Here is a 20,932-nt window from a genome sequence, read left to right as displayed (position 1 = left end):
TTAGCCAATCCTTACCTCCCTCCAGCAAGAGTTCGAGGCCCGTCCCCCCTCCCTTTTCAGTTCTGCTGTAAAGAACGCGGCGAATAATCGGTGCCTACCAAGCTTTTTCATTAGTTAGTTAGTTATTAGATCAAGTGACTAACAAGAGCTCTACAAGGTCGTGCACAACAAATCTATAGAAGAACAACAGACATATATTTCGATGGTAACGGCACTGTACCTTCACCGGCTCCAAGAACATTGGAGAATGCGTGTCGTCTCCCGTGAATGATGGTCACTGAGCTAGGGGAGATTGGGTGAATCCGACATATTGCACGATTATTGATAGATATACGGAGTAGACTATGGTCATTCGACTGAGTCGATTCAGAGTGGTCCGGCAGTGGAGACTCGACCCGGTCGGGAGCCTCCGTCAGGATCTTAGGATCCTTACGATTCCAGGAACCGTCTAGTACTCCAAGGCAAGGGTGGAACAGGGAGGGGGAGGGTTAAGTCATACGGAGTAAGTGGACACCATCGTGTACGGAGACTGTCCCCAAAGTTCAAGTGCCGACAAAAGTAATCGCGTACTCCGTAGGTACTGGGATAGCTGCAGGATAAACAATATTAATCGTCGAATGGTCAACCGTGGTTAGCTGGATCGCATCGATTAAATTAAGATTTCGAAATCCAACATTGGGCAGCCAGTGATCTCGTGGACCGACTGCAGTGAAATTTGGATCTGCGAACCATGCGGAGGAGGGCTGGTCGAATCAGACCGAATCGGGGGGCCGACGGTGGAGCGACTGGCATGGGCTTTTCTTATTTTCTGATGCCGATTTAAACTGGCTCGGTGCTAGTCACGGCAGACGGGATTTTGGCGTGTGCTCATCGCTCAATGGCAAAAATGAATCCGATAGGGGAAGTCCGTTGAAGGAGAAGAAAAGACAAGAAGGGACACTGAGCAGGGAGTAAGTAGGGAGCAGGGAGTAGGGAGTACTGAGAGGAGAGACTGCATCACATCACGGCTTTTCCTCCTTCCCCCCCCATCTTGCCCCTCACTCTTCTTTTTAAATATTTTGAATATTTCGACTCTAATTTTTTTTTAATAACTGGCCGGTTGGATGATCTCCATATCGCAGGAAGTTATTGCTTGCTCTTCTCCCCGCCCCTTTTTTTCGATTTTCCACCCTTTTTTTTTTCTCTCTCTCGCTCTCTTCAAGCCTTCTTGATCTCTTCTGTTCCTCACCCCTTCCTTTCCTCCGAGCCCGCCCTTTAATGTTTGATTTTGATGAATCACAGTCCATTCACTAATCCCGTTTTACATTGATCGACCTCTCTCATTTCTATTCTCTTCTCTCTTTTCTTCTCTCCCTCTCTTTCACTCCCTGTGATCGACAATCCTTCTCGTTCCCTCTCCAGAGAACTAACGTTCTGCAAGGGGCGCTCACTTGCATACCTATTTGCAAGGGGGCCAAAAAAGAAAAGAAAGAAAAAAGAACATCTTGGATCGGGTCCTTATTCTTATTTTGAATTATCATTATTTTAATTTTTTTTAAACTTTTTTTAATTTCTTTTTTTTTTTTTCTCTTTGGTCTTTGACTGGCACATGCGTACAACCCCTGCAATCTAAAGTCAGATATAGATTGACGCCGTTAGGTCAACTTGCAGACGCCAATTCCTCCTACTCTCACCAGATCATGCAGGTGAGCTCCAAGGCCAACCGCATATATCGTCCTTGACCGTCTTCGAATTTGGACTGGGAGGGGCCAAACTTTTTTTAGAGGTTTATATTTTCGGTTTTCCCCGTCAATAGTCGCCATGGACCGCACCGATGATGCGGTGGTGTCGATGCTTGAAACCCCTTTCCAGTCTTCCGCCGCACTCCTTTCGAGGCATCGCAAAGCCGCGCCGTCGCGATCACATTCCGCCAAACCGTCCACGGTTGACCCGGCATCGCCCGAAGTGATCTCCTCGTTGATCTCATCCCTTTCAACGATCTCCGCGCCCCTGCAGTCTCATTTCGACAGCGTTCCGTGCATCGATCCCGAAACCGATCCATCCTCCCCCGTTGTCTTACCCTCTGAGCAGCATTCCATCTCGGACCAGCGCCCACATACCGCGCATGGTTTTGGTGTGAGCTACGGGGCACCCCCAGTCTCCGATGAATCACCGAATACCCCCTTCCTGCATCCGGATGATGCAGCGGTTGCGCCCGTCATTCGCATGGCTCGAGCTCCTCCCTCTCCAAAGCCCAAATCGAGCCCAGACCCTTCTCCCTCCTTTGGACGACCGACCTCTCGGGGCTCGTACACCTCGTCGAAAGCGGCATACGAAGACTACGCATTTGGAATGATAACAGCGCAGCCTGGCCCCCGTGTATCGACTGCGCCTAGCATTGCTTCGTCAGGGTCAAGAAAGAGTCTCAAGAACCAGTTTGTCCTATTGAAGAAAGGTTCCCGGGAATTCGGAGGCGATAAGGACAAGCGAGCGGAGAGGTTACGAAAGACAAGTAGCTACAACGACAGCTTGAGACACAACGTTCCCCGCAGTAGAGCTAGCCTACGATCCTTGTATTCGATGGCCGATGTCGCCGAGGAGGGGCGACCGGCCCCATCGGACCTGGTCTCTGCTCTGGAGGGAAGGGCAATTAGCAGAAGCTCCAGTAAGGCGGGACAATCATTACAGTATACCCCCGAGGACGCGCCTAGCACCCCGGGTGGTATTGGAAGTGGAAGGGTTATTCCTACTCGCGAGTCTTCTCTGCGACATAGTTTTTCGTCAAGTCCCAAGCACCACAGGTCTGTCCGTCATGTTCGCTATTCGTCCTCGGGAAGCAGAGAGATAAAAGCAGACAGTGGGGCCCCTGGTCCGAGCAACGAGGCCGAACAGGTGACCAAGAGGATACAACAATTAAAGGATCAGCAGCAGAAGATCAAGACTGAGCTGGAAATCGACGATAGTCCCGACAAGCCCGTTAGGGTGCCTCCTCAGCAAGACCCGCCAACACAGAACCCCGACGAAGGGGAGCGTCTAGAGGAGCCCTTGAGAAGGCAGAATGAATGCAGAACTGGGTTGGAATTCGACGAGAGCGCACCATCACCGGCTGTTCTGACCGGGAAAAGCAGGTCAGCGAGACACAAAAGTCCGACACTTGCGTCTCGACCGAGCAACGTACCCTTGCAGCCTTTATCGACAAGTCAATCATTTGACAAGCCCGACTCAGCCGAAAGAATCCGCCATGGACAATCGACGGAATCTCCCCTGCGAAATCCCAGCCATTTCTCACCCGGCCAAGCTTCCCCAGGTCATGGCTCAATGATAGATGAGCGGCCATCAAGTGCGGATACCATCGATCTTGCTGTTTTTGACTACGTATCGTCTTCAAAACTGACGCAGAAAGTGGTCCATCCCGCTACCGGTCGTGCTATAGCGTTTTCGGAAGTCGGTGACCCCAAGGGCCATGTAGTATTATGCTGCCTCGGAATGGGATTAACCCGATATTTGATGGCTTTTTACGACGAGCTAGCACGGTCTCTTCACCTCCGGCTCGTAACTTTGGATCGCCCTGGAGTTGGTGAGAGTGGGCCTTACGTTAGCGAGGCGGGGACTCCTCTGAGCTGGCCTGGTAAGAGCTTCACTCACCCCAACGGCGATACATCTATGACTAACCCTAAGTAGATGATGTTGCGATCGTGTGCAACCATCTGAAAGTGACCAAGTTCTCCATCCTTGCTCACTCTGCCGGCGCTATCTATGCGCTGGCAACTGCCCTGAGGATTCCGCAGCACATCCGTGGACGAATCCATCTTCTCGCGCCCTGGATACCGCCCTCCCAATTGTCCAGCATTGGCTCGCCCAAGGCCCCTGTTCCCACCAACGCAGTTCCTTATTCCCAGAGAATCCTCCGGGCGCTTCCAACATCCATTTTAAAGGTCGCAAATTCCAGCTTCATGAGCGCAACAAGCGCAAGTATCACTTCCAGTCTACCGAAATCTCCCCGACGTGCCAAACGAAGAGCCGCAGTCAAGGACTCCACGAGCCCGACTGCCCTCGAGAGCAACGGGGCCCAGCGACTCCCGAATAAACTTCACCAACAGGGAGCAGATTTGCGGACATTGCAGATCATCCAAGCCCCGTCGATATCAAACGCAGCTGGGGATAAAAACCCCGAAGTGACCGCGAGCCCCACTCCGGTGACGGCATCTCAAGAACGGGAACGCCAGACTGATTACGATACTCGACTGACTCACAAGATCTGGGAGTTGGCTACCGCGAACGCCAACCCGGCCGTTGATCTGCTGGTGTGCTTGGAACGTCGCCAGCCAATTGGATTTCGATATGTCGATATTACCCGAAACGTTGTCATCCACCATGGAAGCAGAGACACCCGCGTTCCTGTTGACAACGTCCGGTGGCTAGGGCAAACCATGCGGCGCTGTGAAGTTCGGGTCCTTGAGGGTGAAGGCCATGGATTGATGGCCTCAGCCGCGGTGATGGGCAATGTACTAATGGAGATTGCCAAGGAGTGGGAGGATTGGATGATTGTGGTCCAGGGCAAGCGTCGAGGAACTATCGGACCACGGTCAGGAGTTGCCGTTCAAGCGTGATCTATCCTGGTCTCCAGCCGTGCCGCCTGCAGGTCCTGCGGCCACTGGCTTTTCTTTCATTGCTTGCGCGAAGACAGCCTCTGCTTGTGCGAGATTCATGCCCTCGCTTTTCCCCTTCGATCATGATACCACGCAGATGTTCCATTTGCCCTTACTAGTTTCTCAGTCTAATAATACCCGAATGTAGCATAGTTGGTAATATAATGCTTAATTGAGTCACAACCTTGTATAGTGTCACTGTATACTCTGGAGTCCTGACTGAGCCAAGAATAGAACGGTGGACCAGACCCTCGTGACGTAACAAGTTAGGCGCGCGGGCCGCTCCCGACAAGGGAATGGTTCCTTGTCCTCCCCTTCCTCCATGTGCAGCCCCCACGCACGACCACCTCATTCGATCCTCAACAGTTGCGCTTGATTTGAGTCTTGTGGGGAGAGATACAAAAGGGTTCCTGGGCGCTCGAGACGTTGGAAAAGAGCTATTTGTCCCCACTCACGCTGGACAGCTACACGGTTCCTTGTTTCTTTCTTGCCGCTGCCTCCCCGCGCCAAATGTCCCGTCCTGACTGGTGTCGGAGCTGCCCCTATGATCTGTCGACTCACCAGGGCTGTTAAAGAACATCCGACTCCGATGCGCCAAGCGGCAATTTGACCCGGCAGTCCTTTTCAGAAGATTATATAAACCGCTATTATCTGTCGTGTCCTCGTGCCGAGAACGAACCTTCCGGAGAACCCCTCGTCTCTCGGAAACCCCCTACCAGACGACATCTCCTTTTCAAAATGCTTTCCCAACGCCGCATCAAGCTATTGACCATCGGCGTCCTGGCTTTCATCATCATCACGCTGTATTACTCGGTATATATCCCGCCCTCTAACCATACTCAGGGACCGACGTGCTGACCCAGCGCGCGACTGTTCCATAGGGCGATGCACGGAGAGTTCAAAACCAGAAGTTCTACCAGTCAACCGTGGCGGCAATAGAAGCCCATAGGGACACGAAGAATTTCGGGACCACTGCAGAAGGCTCGTCGCGGAAAGAGCCGCCCAACTCGAGGCCCGCCGACGGAACGCCGATGAAGCCTATCACCGACGAGATGAAGCCCGCGATCCCCAAAGACGGCGACGAAGAGACGGAGGAAATACCGATCGCAGGACGGACCAAGATGACGGTCGCCAAGAATCGCAACGAGCCAGAAAAGCAAGAACAAGCACCGGTAGCTGATGAACATATCGAGGCGAAGACTGAGCTCAATAGCATATTGAAACGCTCTCCAAGTCAGTATAGCCGCTTGGTTACCAACCTCGCTCCCTTTGCGTCTTGACAATTCCCCACCATGCGAAATCTCACATGGCTAACCTTGCCCAGTCATCATTTTCTCGAAATCCTACTGCCCTCACAGTGCGAGAGCCAAGTCTATTATTCTAGACAAATATTCCATCGTCCCGGCGCCTTACGTGGTGGAGCTTGACCAACATCCCTTGGGACCCCAGTTACAGGCTCTGCTAGGCGAGAACACAGGCCGCCGCACCGTTCCCAACGTGCTGGTGAGTGGCCGAACCATTGGGGGAGGTGACGAGGTGGCAGCTCTTGACGAGAAAGATGAATTGGCATCCACCCTGAAGAGCTTGGGGGGCAAATGGCTTCAAGGAGTCAGCCACAAGACATCTGACAGTTGAGACTGGTCGGATAGATCCAGGGATCTCTGGTCAGTGTAATATATAACGTATTTGCAGAGGGAGAGATGCTCGTTGTGTTTTTGGTATCAAAAGCGAAACCTTGGCCTGGCGCTCTGGATGATCATTGATATTGCAGTATATATAATGGATATATATATGGATACGAAGGACGGTCCATTAATTAATTCGGAATCATCATCTGAAGCAAGTTTTCTACTAACTTTGTACTTGTGCTTCACTATGGGGGTGATTGATGCCGCTTCTTGGCGCCACCGGTCACGTGGCGCAGATCTGGCAGAGTAAGGCGTACTAGGAGAGAGATCAATCCCACGACCCACGACACCATTCGGCTGGAAATGAAAGCTGTTCATATCACCTATTCCTGGACTACCATAGTAGGTGCTCTAATACTATAATACTATCCTACTATCCTACTGGGACTCAGTACTAGGGAGGAGATGGACGGTAGGCCGCAGGACGTAAAAGTACCGTACGGGGCCGGAAGCGGCGGCGTAAAATGACAATACGGAATACACAGCCAGACAGCCCTAGACGGACGGCGCTAAGCCGCAAGGGGCCTTAAGCGACGCACAACCCGCGGGTTTTCGCTCCACCAAAGAAAGCCTGCGGTTTGTCTCGACGAATTTCGATCCTCTCGAACGACCGACCGCACGACGACATCGACAATTCTCCCCTCGGACATTCCACACCCACGCAGTCAAGATGCGGTACATTCACTCCGAGGAACGGCTGCCCATCCCCGACAATGGTGAGCATTTGATCGCATCCCCCTGATTTTACCCTTCGTGCCGGTGTTAGTACCGGAGAGGAGGCCGGGTGGAGGAAGAGTGTCGCGAAGGACAAGGATTGAGGAGAGGCCGTTGCGCCTGCGTCAAGAATAGCGACCGGCAAGAAAGAGGAATATCGACTGCCTAGTGTTCGACCAGGGAAAGAGGAGGATGTCGGAAATCGGCCATGTTCATATGTCTTGAAAATGGATCTAGAAGACTAATTCGAATCTCGCCCTTTAGTGAAGGTTCACATTCGTTCGCGGGTTGTGACCGTTGAGGGCCCCCGAGGTATGCCTTGATTCCCCTCCATGATACGAGCGATCTCCCTTGGAAAAAAAAAAAGAAAGAAAAAATCAGACTTCGCGGGGAGTCCACCATGGACACGCACACTGACCTCCGACACCTTTGCGGTATTGCAGGCAAGCTTGTCAAGGACCTCTCCCACATTGCCGTCACTTTCGGTCGCCCCGAGAAGAACGTCATCTCGATTGAGCTGCACCACGGTGTCCGCAAGGGTGTCGCTACCCTCCGTACCGTCCGTACCCTCATCAACAACTTGATCATCGGTGTCACCAAGGGCTTCAAGTACAAGATGCGCTACGTCTACGCCCATTTCCCCATCAATGTCAACGTTGAGAAGAACGCCGAGACTGGCCAGTGCGAGGTTGAGATCAGGTATGCCGACCACACCTACACCGGGATTCGCATGGAGTTGTGGAGTCGATATTCTTAAGAGAGAACAAGAGAAAGAGGAAGAGAAGGGGAATGCGAGCAACGAGTGTACTGCCGAATGAGGAACGATGTGCTGATGGATTGTGTTTTTTACAGAAACTTCTTGGGTGAGAAGTACGTCCGTCGTGTGACCGCCCAGGCCGGTGTCGACATCGTCCCCTCCCCCAACGTCAAGGATGAGCTCCTGCTCTCCGGAAACTCCCTCGAGGGTGTCTCCCAGAGCGCCGCCGACATCCAGCAGATCTGCAGAGTCCGCAACAAGGATATCCGAAAGGTGAGACTGCGCCCCGAGATCCAGCAGGACGGAAACGACGTGCGTTGGTCAGACACGGAATGCTAACTTGTCTACTTCCACCAGTTCCTTGACGGTCTGTACGTGTCGGAGCGGGGTAACATTGTTGAAGAGTAAATGGTAACGAGGATTGTCCGCCTTGGTGGGTAGATAGGATGTCTGGAGAATCTTAATTTTCGCCCACTTGCATAGGGAAGCAAAGCGAAATTAAAGCAAAAAACAAGGACCATGGAATTCCAATGCCCCTTTTACGTGTCCACGGATATGGCTTTTCTCACCTTGGGAGACGTGGTGTGTAGAAAAAAATATTCCGCTTTCGATGAGCAATCCAATTTCTTTTTTTTTGTTCCTTGATGATTTTGGGGGGTTTTATATGGAATCACTAGAATTGGGTTGGACTGAGCTGGGCTGTAACTGTAAAGGGGGTCATCCGCAAGCATGTGAAAGGGAGGCCTTCCCCCCACACCCAAAGTAATCAGCGGTTCTCGTTCCTCCATCATTCCCCGCCCATGACCTCTTGGTCACTCGTGGCCACAATGGACGACTCTTGGAAGTCTATTCGCATCTGCGTTGCATTTTTTGCCTTTTGCAGGATGATGCTGGACGTGGTGCTGTTCTGGAAGGCTGTACGTTGATTTGCATCGCATATATATATTGACAAATGGTGCACCGGACTACTACTTACACGCAACTCTCGACTCTGGATAGAGACTCTTTTCATGGTTGACGTCAGACCGGAAGAAAAAGCTTCGACAATCCCTGGCCTCGGCGCAAGTATACGAAGAATGGGAGGAGGCTGCCTTGGAGTTAGATAAGCTCCTCTACTCGGATGCATGGTGAGGCGGATATCGAAGGGATGAGATAGAAGAAAGATGTCATCCACGCTAACCGGAGACCAGGCGAGACAACTACGCAAGCCGACACTATGATTACCGGCTGATTAAGGGAAGACTGGAAACACTGAGGACGGCTAAACGGACCAACGACATCTTGAATCTCGTCAACCTGCTTCGGTCGGGTCTGGTGCGTAACCTGGGCAATATCACGTCGCCCAAGCTCTTCGTTCACGCCTACATCGGCACAAAGCTCTTGATCACCGAATACGTCACTGAGGTCGCGCGCGCCATCCAGCATGTGACGGCTTTGGAAACGACTCCGATTCACGAGAGCGGATTCACGTCCCAAGCGAAGCTGGAGTTGCTGCACGATACACGTCAGGCTTTCGGACGAACGACGTTAATTCTTCAAGGCGGATCTGTCTTTGGAATGTGCCACCTCGGCGTGGTAAAAGCACTGCACTTGCAGGGTCTTCTGCCCAGGATCATTACCGGAACCGGCACGGGGGCCCTGATTGCTGCTTTGGTTGGGATTCACACCGAAGACGAGTTACTGACGTTCCTCAATGGCGAGGGCATAGACCTAACCGCCTTTGATCGTCGACGAGGGAAGGAAGCATTCGACGTCCACGGTCAGTGGCTGTGGCAACAAACCCAGGACGGCTGGCTATGGACACTCTTGCGTCGTATCAAGCGGTTCGTTCAGAAAGGCCATTTCTTCGATTCAGGGGTGCTTGAGGAATGTGTACGAGCGAACCTCGGCGACCTGACCTTTGAAGAGGCGTATGCCCGCTCCAAACGTATCCTGAATATTACGATTGCCACGTCCAGTAAGACGGGTGCTCCGAATTTGTTGAATTACCTGACAGCGCCGAATGTTGTATGTATCCCACAAACCCTACATACGAGAGCCCTTCTCCTAAATCCGCCTTTCTTGGACTGACTAGAGAACTGTAGTTGATATGGTCTGCTGCCGTGGCGTCTAATGTATCTAGTAGTTCATTATACCAGCCAGTCACGATCTACTGCAAGGACGAAACTGGCTCCATTGTGCCATGGCCATATTCGCAAGACGTCACGTTCCAGCCCTGGCGGCACGTTCAGTATAGCGAGGGGGAGTCGCCCCTTTCCCGTATCGCCGAACTATTCAACGTCAATCATTTTATTATCTCGCAGGCGCGGCCATACCTCGTCCCATTCCTCAGCTCTGAATCAGAGCTTCTTGACCAGCGACCCGTGGGCCGGTGGAATTTCACACGTACCCCGATGCGCCTGGTTGTGGCGGAATTCCGCCACCGTCTGAAGCAGCTGAGCTTCCTCGGTCTCCTGCCCCAGTCGATCGGCCGACTCCTAATCGAGGAGACCATCCCCGGCCCCAGCCTAACGCTGGTCCCCGATCTCGCCTGGAGCGACTTCACCAAGCTGTTCGAGAACCCGACCAAGGAGAGCCTGGACCACTGGATCCTGAAAGGCGAGAAGGGGTTGTGGCCAGCGGTGAGCGCCCTGTGGGTGCGGTGCGTGGTGGAGGTCGAGCTGGATAAAGGGTACCAGGTCGTGCGGCGCCGACGGCCATCCGAGACGTACTATCCGGCTGCAAACGTTTCCATGCCTGGGCAGCGACGCATGCCAAATGAAGGGCTCCCTCGGAGACGCAGGGGGTATAGTATTGATCACGGACGAGACCCTGTCGCTGTGCTTGGAACAATGGAGTACCAAGAGGATAATTCTAATCCGTTATAGTTATATAGCCCGGGAATAGTTTGATCATTTTGAGTCAGGATCATCATAATACTGGAGAATGACGAAGATTTTACTCTAATCTGGATTCATTTCTCATAACACAATATCATTTCTAGCCATGATATTTGACCATTGAGATGCTTGTTTTCTTTTTCGACCTCTCGGATTTCAATCCCGTTAAAGCCAGGGCAAGATGTGACTGTCAAATGGAAGCTAGAATTACATTCCCCATGGAGACGGCGACACACCAACGAGGCAACCCCCGAAATTGGGGGAGTATGATTGTTCAGTAGTCAACGGCTTAATTCCAGTCATTGACGAAGGAAGGACATGAGGATGTTGGCGCGAGTCGCGACCGCGAAAGAGCAGTGATACGGATTGGCGGGCGCTGGATAGCGCGAGACCAGTTAGTCCAAGGACAGAGCAACGCATTTGTCGAGCAGAATCGCCGCGGTGGCCCACAGCTAAAAAAGTAGCGACGCCGTCGAGCAATTGCGACGAAGCTTCTGTCTGTATCTCAGCTGATCTAATTCAGCATTCCCCCCTCACTGTGTTGGAGAGCTTTACCGGTTGGTCGTCGATGAGGGCTTTCATCATGGTCCCTGAAACTCATTTTAGATCTAGGGAGGGATACGGAAGATGTCCAAACCAATGATCCCTTGTGTCGCTGAAGAGAGTGTTTCTCCTGTTCCGGTGGGAAGAAAAGCGAGCTGGACAACAAAGCAAGGGTTGAGCTACGAGACAATAACTAACAAGTTTTAGAATCGCAGTCCAATTATTTCATTAAGAATAGGGGCGACTATACAGATGGTGGGATATATAATATCTGATTATGAAGAATAGCTGATGCTTTGCCCGGCGACGATCCAAAAATCAGTTCCGCCGGGGTATCGAGAGAAGAAGAGTTCCAAAAGGGTTCTAGGAGTTGATAGGTGAGAACTAATTCGTAGCCTTTTGAGGACGAGTTGAGTTGGCCTGCGCCTGCGCCTGCGATTGAGAGGAACGAGGGCGTGCCGAACGGGGACGTGAACTGCGCCGTGTGCTGTCCTGCGACGCAATGTAGTTTAATGCGGGGACTACGTTGGATGTCAGCCTATAGGAATTAGAGAAAAAAGGAACAAAAAAGACCTACTGCTGAACCCATATCCGTCCGTCGCACCTTCAGGGTTCTGAGGGTCAATTTCCACGCGGATGGACACGTCTAAACCGCCATAGACACCACTTCGGTTGCTGAAGCCGTCCGCCGCCGAGTAAGACGAACCGGCTTCGGCTTCGGCCTTATGAAGGGGAGAATGCCCATCTTTCGGCAGATGGTCGATGGCGCAGCTGCTCTGAGGAATGGAACCGTCCTCGTTGGGGACGGGCGGGTCGACCTCGGTGATGCACGCGTAGTTTCGGGATGGCATGGTGACCTTGTTCCACGAGGCGCTCTTTTCCTGGCCGCCGGGTTGCCGGTCAAACATATCCATCAGAGTCTCGTCGGTATCCGGGTCCAGGTGGTGGATTTTGTTCCGCTGCGCCAAGAGGTTGGCGACAGCCTTGGGCGGCGGCTTGTTGGTGATCGCACTACTGACGATGTTGACCATGTACCGGGCGTCGTTATCCGTCTGTAGGCCTAGCTTGGGGTTCGAATAGAATCGGCCGATGGCGGCCAGATGAACGTCGCCGCCCAGGATCGTCACGCGAACGGAGTGGGCCTTAGCGAACTCCTGGAGGCGTTGGATGAAGATGCGCCGCTCGTGCTTGTGCTGACGGGCGGTATAGTGGTCGTCCAAGTCGTCCAGGAGATCGACTTGGCCGTCGAACTGATTGAAGAAGCCGCCGGCAAACCCGAAGCGCTTGTTCAGCAGACGAATCGGGGCAGTCAGGGGCGAGCTCAGAATGTTCTCTAACCAAGCTAAACGGGGGTACGCGATGGGCACGCCCAGCAACACGACCAGGTGTTTGATATCCCCGGCGGCGGTGGAAACCTCGCGTTCCAGCCGAGCGAAAATGTCGTCGTAGGTATCCTGATAGTTTACCTGATGACGCGTGCGCTCGGTACGGGCGTCCACGCCGATGAAGGCAATTCGCTTGCCCAGACGCATGTATAGATTCCGACTCCGCTCTTCTACGTAGGGCCCCGGGCGCCGGCCGATGATCCAACTGTCGTCCTCCGGCTGATTTTCCAGCACGAAGGTATTTTCCAGCTGTCGGGGATCGGCTCCGGCCGTACCGTTGACGGCCTGCATGGTTTGCGGGGCGTCGGTGGTGTAGGTGGATTTGGGCGGCGCGATGTGGTGCTGGAACAAACAGTAGTACTTGAAGGCGACACCTCCGATGCCGCGAAAGACGGAGCATCGCATGAAATGGTCGGTGTAGGAGCCGAAGCCGTCAATGATGTCGTGGTCATCCCAGATGTTGATCTGGGGGATGCGTCCGTTGGCCGCCTTGAACGGCTCGGTCGTGTACCAGCGGACGTAGTTGGCGTAGTAGTAATCGTCGCATTCGGCGCGCATGGCATTGTTGAAGTCGTGCGCGCGTCTCTTGTGCGGATTGCCGATGGCGGTCCACGGCTTCAGGGGACCGTCCACACGAATGCCGTCGTTGTAAAGCTGGTCCCCACCCCCGATCATGGCGTGGAAGGGCTTCTGTGCATGCACCCGCAGGACATCGTTCCACAGACTCGGACCGAGCCAGGCGTCCATGTCGGTGCCGACGGAAAAGCCATTGCAGGAATGAAACATCAGGCGCATAGACTGCGACGCCGAGGGGACGACGAAGTCCCAGGAAGTGGTGACTTCCGGACCGTCAGCATACCGAAAACCCGGGATGCGGTACTCCCAGCGCGACTCGTAAGATTCCTGGGTCACGGCGATAGAGAACCGCCAGAAGGCCTTTCCGGGATCTTCATAGAGGCGGAGACCCTCAACTGCAGTCTCCTGGGATGCGGCGCCATTGACCGCCGTGCTGTCGCCGACAGGACCGGCTTGGCGCAAGAGCAGCTGCGGCGGACTCTGACCGGGTTTCGTGACAATTAACACGCTGCCACGCCAGACGGACGAGGTCGGAGTCACGTCCATGTTCTTGAAGTTGATCAAGGGGCCGCAGACTACGTCAACCTGGGCCTGCGCAGTAGGCGCAACGTCTTAGAACGCGCACACGATGCGACGTCAGCGACAAGCGACGCAAAGAGAAGGGAGACAACTCACCCTGGACAGGCTGTTCGGCCATAATGTAATTAATTTAAGGAATTAATGTGATGCTTCCTAGACGAGGGAATTGGGTTTGTTTTGAGAAAGAAGGCAAATGCAATGAGCGTCCGGGGATTAATAATCAACTAAGTTTGCTTGTTTTAGGGAGCGAAGAAGAAAAGGTAAAAATAAAAATTACAGGATCAGAAAGTTAAAAAGAATTCCAAAACCCCGGAGACCGAAAGCAAAAGGAAAAGGCAAGGAAAGAGGCCAAGAAGGAGGGAGTCAATTGACTGGATGAAAGGAGAGGTTGAGTTTGCACAAGCGAGACAAGTGGATCGAAGGAGTGAGAAGGGAGCGACAGTCAGAACCCCGAATCCAACTAGACTGAAGAGTAACGAGGGGGGGGGGAGAAAGGAAAGGGAGAGGGGAGAGGGAAGAGAGATCAGAATAACTGAGGAATTAAGGCTGACTGAAACCGGACTACGACCAGCAGCCAAGACTGCGCGAACCACCCGCCGATCCACGGGCCCCCCCCTGACGCCCCAATCTGCACTGCCCAGTCGGCGGAATGCAGATGGAAATCTACGGACTCTGACTAGTCTGACTCTGACTACGTCTGCGAAAGTCGAACGGAAGGATTGACTCCAGTTTCAAGCTTCTTTTTAGGGCTGCAGTGGCATCCATTGCGCACGTGACTCCTATACTTCCTGTACCTACACATACAAAAAAAAAAATAAACAAACATCAAAATACCACATTTAACCCAAAGGTACGACTGACAAAAAACCCTAACGCTTGTACCACCAATTGCTAGTAGTCAAGAAGAAGGCTCGGCTAAAGACGGGGGCCGCCAAAAGTGCCTGCTTTGAGAGAGAGTATCTAACGGTCATCCGGGCTTTCCAAGACAGGGGCCATCGTGCAGTCCTCGCGGGAAGTGTGCTCGATGTCGATGCCGAGTTCGTCCAGGAAACCTCCAAATTGACGGCGATGGCCCGCAGTGTCCAATCCCGGGTACGTCTCGACAAGCTCGAGGAAGCGTTCCAAAAGTAGGGCCAGCGGTATCTTGTGAAAGTCTGTGGCTTCGAAGACCAACGACGGCTCGGTTGCCACTGTCTCCGGGGATCGCACGCTCGAAGATTCACCCGAGGAAGAATCACTAGAGACGGATTCGCCAGGAGACTGTCTCGGCGAAGGTGTCCGGGGAGGCTCGACTCTTGCCAACATCTTCTCCAAGACCTGCTCGGGGGATTCCGCCGGCAAAGCAGCCACGGGACGCGTGAACAAACCTTCCAGCTTCCATTCCGTTCGTTCTCTTCTCATAGATCGCTCTCGACGACGGAGCATATTGCATGTGTCAAGACTTGGTGCGTACCATGACTTGTCTTTCAAACTTCCGCTCTCGGCAGACTGGCTGAAGGTGTAAAGATCATTGGTGTACTTGTCGATGGCTCCTTTGCGGGAGTAGTCCCTCAGCGTATGGCCGTCGCGGGAGGCAAACCACGCCCGGTACGAGGCTCGCTGCAGAATCTGACGGCAACCCTCCATGTAGGTGGTGAGGGTTTCGGTGAATTTGTTGCATGCCGTCGGGTCCATGCCAGAGAACACTGCGGCAAAATCGATCACCCATTGACAGAGTAGAATGGTAATGAGAATCTCGAGGCCAGGGTCGTCACCGGTGCAGGGGATCGTACCCAGGGCGTGGCAGCTGAGAATCCCCCTGCCCACGTCGGCCGTGCCGGAGAGCACCGAATCCAGCACCCCGATCAACTCGGGGATGGAGAGACGATACATGGTGAATCCCTCGTCCCATACGCACCAAATGTCGTCGATTCCGTCGGGAAGCCAATGGAACTGGCGAACGAAGAGAGTCCGGCTCCTGTACTCGAAACCTAGGACATAGCTCCTCCCCCCGAAGGAGAATGCTCCGTTGCTCAGGGGCAGGATCCAAGACAAAAATTTGGGATCGTCTCCAATGTTGGAAGGATCAAGTGCCTCGTCGTCGAAGAGCTCACGGTAGGGTACCGGCCGGCAATCGAGCCCGTCGTATACGTACATGCCGTTGCGTCGCGAGTGTGTATTCGCACCCTTCTCGATTCCACAAAGATACAGGTGATAGTCTACCACACCCCACGGATGGAAAACGTTTTGAGTAAATTGTTGAGCTTGCTTACTCTTGGGGTTCGACTCGGTTGAGCGGTATGATGCCAACGAGGCGGTCTCGGACATGTCACTGGGATAAGCGTCTTGCAGTTCAGTCGTATCGGTTTGTCCTTTCGTCGGAGTATGTTGCAAAGCTCCGTCGTCCGAGAGAACTTGGTCAATGTCCCCAAAAGACATGTTGTCGCACTCCATGGCCCTCTGTGCGTACCTGATATCTCCCCAGCTTCTTCGGAGTTTGAACACAAAAGGGACTGGCTCTTCTCTAGCCGCGGCACAGTCAACCCTGAAAGGCATGGCTGCGAGATCCTAGGAAGAGTAAGGGCTCCAGGTCCGATGGACGGTGTTTGATAGATTGTAAATGCAAGGTGAGCCCTGTGTGCAGATGACAGATGAAACCTGGTTAGCACAAGAGATTGATATAAGAAAACAGAGAAAACTCAGAGGAAGTAGAGAATTTCTGACGAGAAAACAAGCATGAGAGATTTCTGCAGAGGGGAATGAGAGAAAGCAGACGAGAGGCGAGATGTTAGTGGGCTTCGCGGCCCTTTGTAGGTGCAGAGAAGAGGTGCTTAGTGCTTTCACTTCACGTCTGTCTCAGACTGGGACAGCAGCCAGGTGAGCAATGAACCTATAGTCTTTCCCCCACGCAGGTTGTTTCTAGGGCTCTTCCACCAACAATGAAGGCTTCCTTCAGAGTTTCAACTCCGAGGCCAGAACCGTATGGCAAGTTGTAGTGGGCCTGAAAAATGTAGTATATATAATTAGGTGGTCAAAAATGAATGAATTGATTTGATTGAATGTTTGTGGTGATCACCTCTCCAGGGAGAAGAAAACCATATTTATATGGATAGAGATAACTAGATCCGTATTATCTTTATAGCCATATTTTTAGAGTATTCCATTTAAATTGATAGAATCTTCCTCTTGTACAGAGATCTGCGGGACTTACCTACCTTTGGTGAAAGGGCTTAACAGATTACGTGAAACATTTTCAGCTCTTTGACACACACTGCCGTAGCACCTTACTACCAGGTGTTATGGAATCGAAAGGTTTTCAGATCTTCCACGACAAGTCATGGATCCCAATAAGTTGAAAATAACCCTTCTTGGAGATAAGACTTCTAGAATAGATCCTCCTAAGCAGAAAACTCAACCTTTGCTCTCCATAGACCTACTCCGTCCTTCTAGATCAACATTAGACAATGATTGTTGCTGAGTGTTGACCAACCCTCCACGTGCTAAGAGTGAGACAGGTTTCTCCACCAAAGACAAAATAGAAACCCTTTCAACGAGAAGACCTGTTCAGGCAAGAAGATACTTTCTTTTTCGGGGCCGGCAGAAAGCAAAGAAAACAGGGAGATCAATTCCACCCACTACTGTACAGATAATAGCACCACAAGTTGATTGGCATCCGCAGATAGCGGACCTGAAATTAAGTCTTTCTTCCTGAGAAAGGCCTGCAGAAAACCAGCAACATTGGGTATTGTCATTGTGGTACAAAGGGAGCACAAAGGAAGACATCAAATATAATAAAACAAAGAATAAAGGGACAGATCCAAACACAACGTCAGTTTATCTCCTCCATTCTAGGCTCTTTATTCGCCCCAAAGATACCGTTCAAACCAAGACCGGTTTCTGAAACGCTCTTTTTCTTGTCGCTTATATGCTGCGGCCCAGAGAATTCCAACAAGAAACCCGCCAAGGTGGGCCCAGTAGTCCACTTGAACTGCTTTAGCTCTCATACCAACAATATCGAAAAGGACAAGGCCCGCAAGGAGGACATATCCCGGGGCAGATACAACCTCCTGCCATTCTTTGGGGAGGAAGAAAACAGTGAAGGAGTCGCTATTGGGATGACGTCAAATGTTAGAACAATCCCAGATTCTCCCAGAAAAGAAAATAGGTAGAGTATGTCAGCTAATACTTACTTGAGGTGAAGTGTGCATAAAGAGCCAAGGATACCACTGAGTGCTCCGCTAGCTCCAAGCGCAGTTAGGGTTAATCTACCCATGAGTACATTGACTGTTAACGAGAGGAAAGAACCAAAGATGCCGGAGGCAAAGTATACGGCCAAAAAGTTCCCTCGGCCAATGTCATCGTGGACTAGGCCACCAGAAAAAAGATCAGTCGGCATTCACGGTGAAGGAGAATATTGGGCAAAACTCACGCCGGGTTCCCACAATCCAAATGCCCAACATGTTTGCGGCCAGATGTTTGATCGATTGATGGCTAAAGGTATTTCCCACCAAGCTAGCGGTACGAGGGTAAGCGGCGACAGTTATGAAATATCGATTAAGCATTCTCCACGCCGGGGGACATAGAGTCCATAGGGCGTATATGCCAACGTTAGCGCCAATGATAGTGATGACTGTGGCTGCCGCCGGAGGTATCGTAGGCCAGATTCGGTCTGCCTTTGCTGGAGGTTCGTAGTTTAGTGCGAAGAGGTAGCAAAGGCCGAGGGAAACGACGGTGAAAGCAAGAGCTGGAAGCAACCGGCTGCTCTATGTACGGATAGGAAGAGGTTAGCATCCGTGAGTATCGATGTGAGGCCACGGTTTAGCGACTTACGGTGGTGACATGGGATATATCCATATCCCAGTCTGTTGCTCGGAGGTGATGCTTCTGTATCCATGCGAGGAAAGGACGCTGAGATGGATCTGCACGCGGTCGGGCTACAAGGGGAGTATCAGCATCCTCGAGTACGTAAGATAGTTGACATAAATCAGCCTCTACCTTCCAATGCCGTTGAGTCTTCATATAATTGAAGATCTGTGTTGCGTTTGACCATTTGCTGCATCTTCTCACGTTCCTGTTCCTCGCCCTCGAGCCATTTTTGACGTCGCTCTTCTTCCTCTGCCAAGATCCTCGCCTCGTTTCGCTGTCTGGTCTCTTGCAAGATACTTCGGCCGGATGGGTCGTTCGACTCTCCAAGTTCTGCCCCAAAGGAGCCACTCTGGGGCTTGTAGAGACCTAAGTTTTCAGCGCGTCGAATGAGTTTTTGTTCCTCCTCGCGCGCCTCTCTTTCAAACCGGGCCAGTATAGCTGCGTCCTCATCGAGTGGATAGTGTTCGCGAAGCCACTCCAAGGCTTTGTCCCGACTCGGTCCGCGGACGGCCGATGTAATATCCTTAGGGAGATCTAGTTCAGGAGTGCCATTGAGACGTCTGCCGTGCAGTACAGCAAGCACGCGATTTCCCATATGGAGGGACAGCCTCGCGCCATGACCAAAGATCGCATTTATCTCAGCCTGCGAAAATGGCTCAGCACGGGGCTTAATGCCATATTCCCGCGGCGGAACCGACTGAGCATGGAGAGAGCCGGAGTTTGCGAACGAGCGAGCGAGGGAGAGCGAGAAAGGTGATTGAATCGATGCACGAGGCGACAAGGAACGGTTTGAAAAGGGCAATGGGCCCAGAATGCTGACGGGGCGCCTGGGTACATTGACCGAAACTCGTGGAGAGGGAGAAATGCAGCCGAATAAACGTGGCGACGTGGGTTTCGACGGGAGCAAGTTTGAGGGACGAAGCCCAGGGCATGGAACGCGCCATGCTACGCCGAACACATTGTTCATATCCTGCGACAGTGGGCTGCACCCGAACCTCAACCAACTCGTGTCGAGAGTTCAAGGGCGGAGGCTCAATGGTGGTAGAAGGATGAACGCGGACACGACGGAGACTAGATATGGCGATGGTAATGGTGCCAGAAGACGGGATTTCTCCGGGCCGCCGAGCAGTTGTTCCGAAGGTATTGAGTGGCATCGATCGAGCGGTACCTGGATCATTGACACCGCCCACGACTGGCGATCCACAGGGCTGAAACCCTCATGCATCTCTGGTGAGAGCTTTCCCTCTCTCCGCATTCCAGGTGTGCAATGAATGATGATGCACGGGAGTTGCGCCGCAGGCTTCAAGGGCCTGTCGCGGCACGTGGAGATAGATAAACACGGTCACGTGCTGATAGACGACCGATAAGCAAGTCGCTCGTCCAACTTCGCAGCTTCCTTTCATCATCCCCAGAGGACACGCGGAGAAGGGAAAAACAGCCCGCCATGTCTGCAGAATCCATACCCATCACCCCCTCCATGTTCGCGGAAGCGATCCAGGAGTTGTCCCTTTCCATCCTGTACGCCAAAGTTTCGGAACTTCGAAACTCCATCGCTCATCTGCAGCGCTCAAACGCGGAGTTGGAAACGTTTGTGCTAGAGTCATGCGATACTACAGAAGAGAAGCGAGAACTGGAGAGCTACATCACAGAGAATAAGGGTGTGATGACGTCTATGACGGAAAGAATTGCCCTGCTGAAGGCAGAAGTGGAACGTCGGGGCCAGCAGTGGATCGAAACGGAGGAAAAGCGAAGTGAGACCTCGGGCAACGGACCGACGGTGGTGAATGGGGCAAATGGAGCAAGCGCGACAACGACGCAACCGGATTCTTCTACAGCGGGTGATAGACAAAACGAGACACGGCCTGATCAGGACCAAGAAGGCGTTTACCTTTAACATGGCCTTTGTCTTCCACCTTGCTCTTTCGACTAGGATAGGAGGGTCGTCTAAAGCACTGCCTCGTTGGGAAATCGTCGACTATCCCGAACGATTGCGCATGTTTATCTGATGGAAGCTCATGCTATCTGGCCTCTGCTGGACTTGCATTTACATCGCGCGAAGATCTAGCGACGGAGCGCTCAACTTCATACTGAGACGACTCACCTTACTGCGACGATTCGGCTATGTACAGCCTTCTCGGGACACTGCCGATTGGAACAAAGGCCTCGATTAATTATTGTTAATATTTAATTTTTTTGTTCAGGCTTGTTTCACGAGGGTCATTTCCACGTCACGCTAGGTCCAGGAAAAGTCAAAAGATCCCAACAAACAGTAAAATTTCAACACGACGGGATCGATGCACTGTTTATCATCTAGGCCAAAAGAAAAAAACAGACAAAA

General features: G+C 52.4%; 7 protein-coding genes across 7 annotated transcripts; 4 read left to right on the top strand and 3 right to left on the bottom strand.

Annotated features, from left to right (window-relative positions):
* Nucleotides 1-1,800: 1,800 nt before the first annotated feature.
* Nucleotides 1,801-4,589, top strand: KD926_009383 (hydrolase; the record flags this gene model as incomplete). Its single annotated transcript, XM_053102015.1, has 2 exons — nt 1,801-3,607; nt 3,661-4,589. 2 exons carry the CDS (start codon nt 1,801-1,803, stop codon nt 4,587-4,589), a joined length of 2,736 nt encoding a protein of 911 aa, XP_052954490.1.
* Nucleotides 4,590-5,366: 777 nt separating this feature from the next.
* Nucleotides 5,367-6,263, top strand: KD926_009382 (glutaredoxin; the record flags this gene model as incomplete). The annotated part of the gene is made up of 3 exons (XM_053102014.1): nt 5,367-5,441; nt 5,510-5,861; nt 5,953-6,263. The coding sequence occupies 3 exons, from the start codon at nt 5,367-5,369 to the stop codon at nt 6,261-6,263; spliced, it is 738 nt and encodes a 245-aa protein (XP_052954489.1).
* A 1,167-nt stretch (nt 6,264-7,430) lies between these two features.
* KD926_009381 (uncharacterized protein) lies at nt 7,431-10,654 on the top strand (the record flags this gene model as incomplete). The annotated part of the gene is made up of 6 exons (XM_053102013.1): nt 7,431-7,729; nt 7,883-8,099; nt 8,501-8,704; nt 8,787-8,914; nt 8,978-9,794; nt 9,872-10,654. The coding sequence occupies 6 exons, from the start codon at nt 7,431-7,433 to the stop codon at nt 10,652-10,654; spliced, it is 2,448 nt and encodes an 815-aa protein (XP_052954488.1).
* A 939-nt stretch (nt 10,655-11,593) lies between these two features.
* KD926_009380 (uncharacterized protein) lies at nt 11,594-13,867 on the bottom strand (the record flags this gene model as incomplete). Its single annotated transcript, XM_053102012.1, has 3 exons — nt 11,594-11,730; nt 11,787-13,781; nt 13,846-13,867. The coding sequence occupies 3 exons, from the start codon at nt 13,865-13,867 to the stop codon at nt 11,594-11,596; spliced, it is 2,154 nt and encodes a 717-aa protein (XP_052954487.1).
* An 842-nt stretch (nt 13,868-14,709) lies between these two features.
* KD926_009379 (uncharacterized protein) lies at nt 14,710-16,182 on the bottom strand (the record flags this gene model as incomplete). The annotated part of the gene is made up of 1 exon (XM_053102011.1): nt 14,710-16,182. One exon carries the CDS (start codon nt 16,180-16,182, stop codon nt 14,710-14,712), a length of 1,473 nt encoding a protein of 490 aa, XP_052954486.1.
* A 1,403-nt stretch (nt 16,183-17,585) lies between these two features.
* Nucleotides 17,586-19,748, bottom strand: KD926_009378 (rhomboid protease PCP1; the record flags this gene model as incomplete). The annotated part of the gene is made up of 6 exons (XM_053102010.1): nt 17,586-17,835; nt 17,919-18,093; nt 18,158-18,491; nt 18,559-18,662; nt 18,724-19,237; nt 19,323-19,748. 6 exons carry the CDS (start codon nt 19,746-19,748, stop codon nt 17,586-17,588), a joined length of 1,803 nt encoding a protein of 600 aa, XP_052954485.1.
* Nucleotides 19,749-20,038: 290 nt separating this feature from the next.
* On the top strand, nt 20,039-20,488 carry KD926_009377 (uncharacterized protein; the record flags this gene model as incomplete). Its single annotated transcript, XM_053102008.1, has 1 exon — nt 20,039-20,488. One exon carries the CDS (start codon nt 20,039-20,041, stop codon nt 20,486-20,488), a length of 450 nt encoding a protein of 149 aa, XP_052954484.1.
* Between the last annotated feature and the right edge of the window lie 444 nt (nt 20,489-20,932).

This window comes from Aspergillus affinis, assembly GCF_023601865.1.
Source record: "Aspergillus affinis strain CMG 70 chromosome Unknown NODE_67_length_188854_cov_85_389176, whole genome shotgun sequence".
Taxonomy (NCBI): Eukaryota; Fungi; Ascomycota; class Eurotiomycetes; order Eurotiales; family Aspergillaceae; genus Aspergillus; species Aspergillus affinis.
Note: the sequence above shows the minus strand (reverse complement) of the source record. Positions and strands in the feature narration are given on the sequence as shown.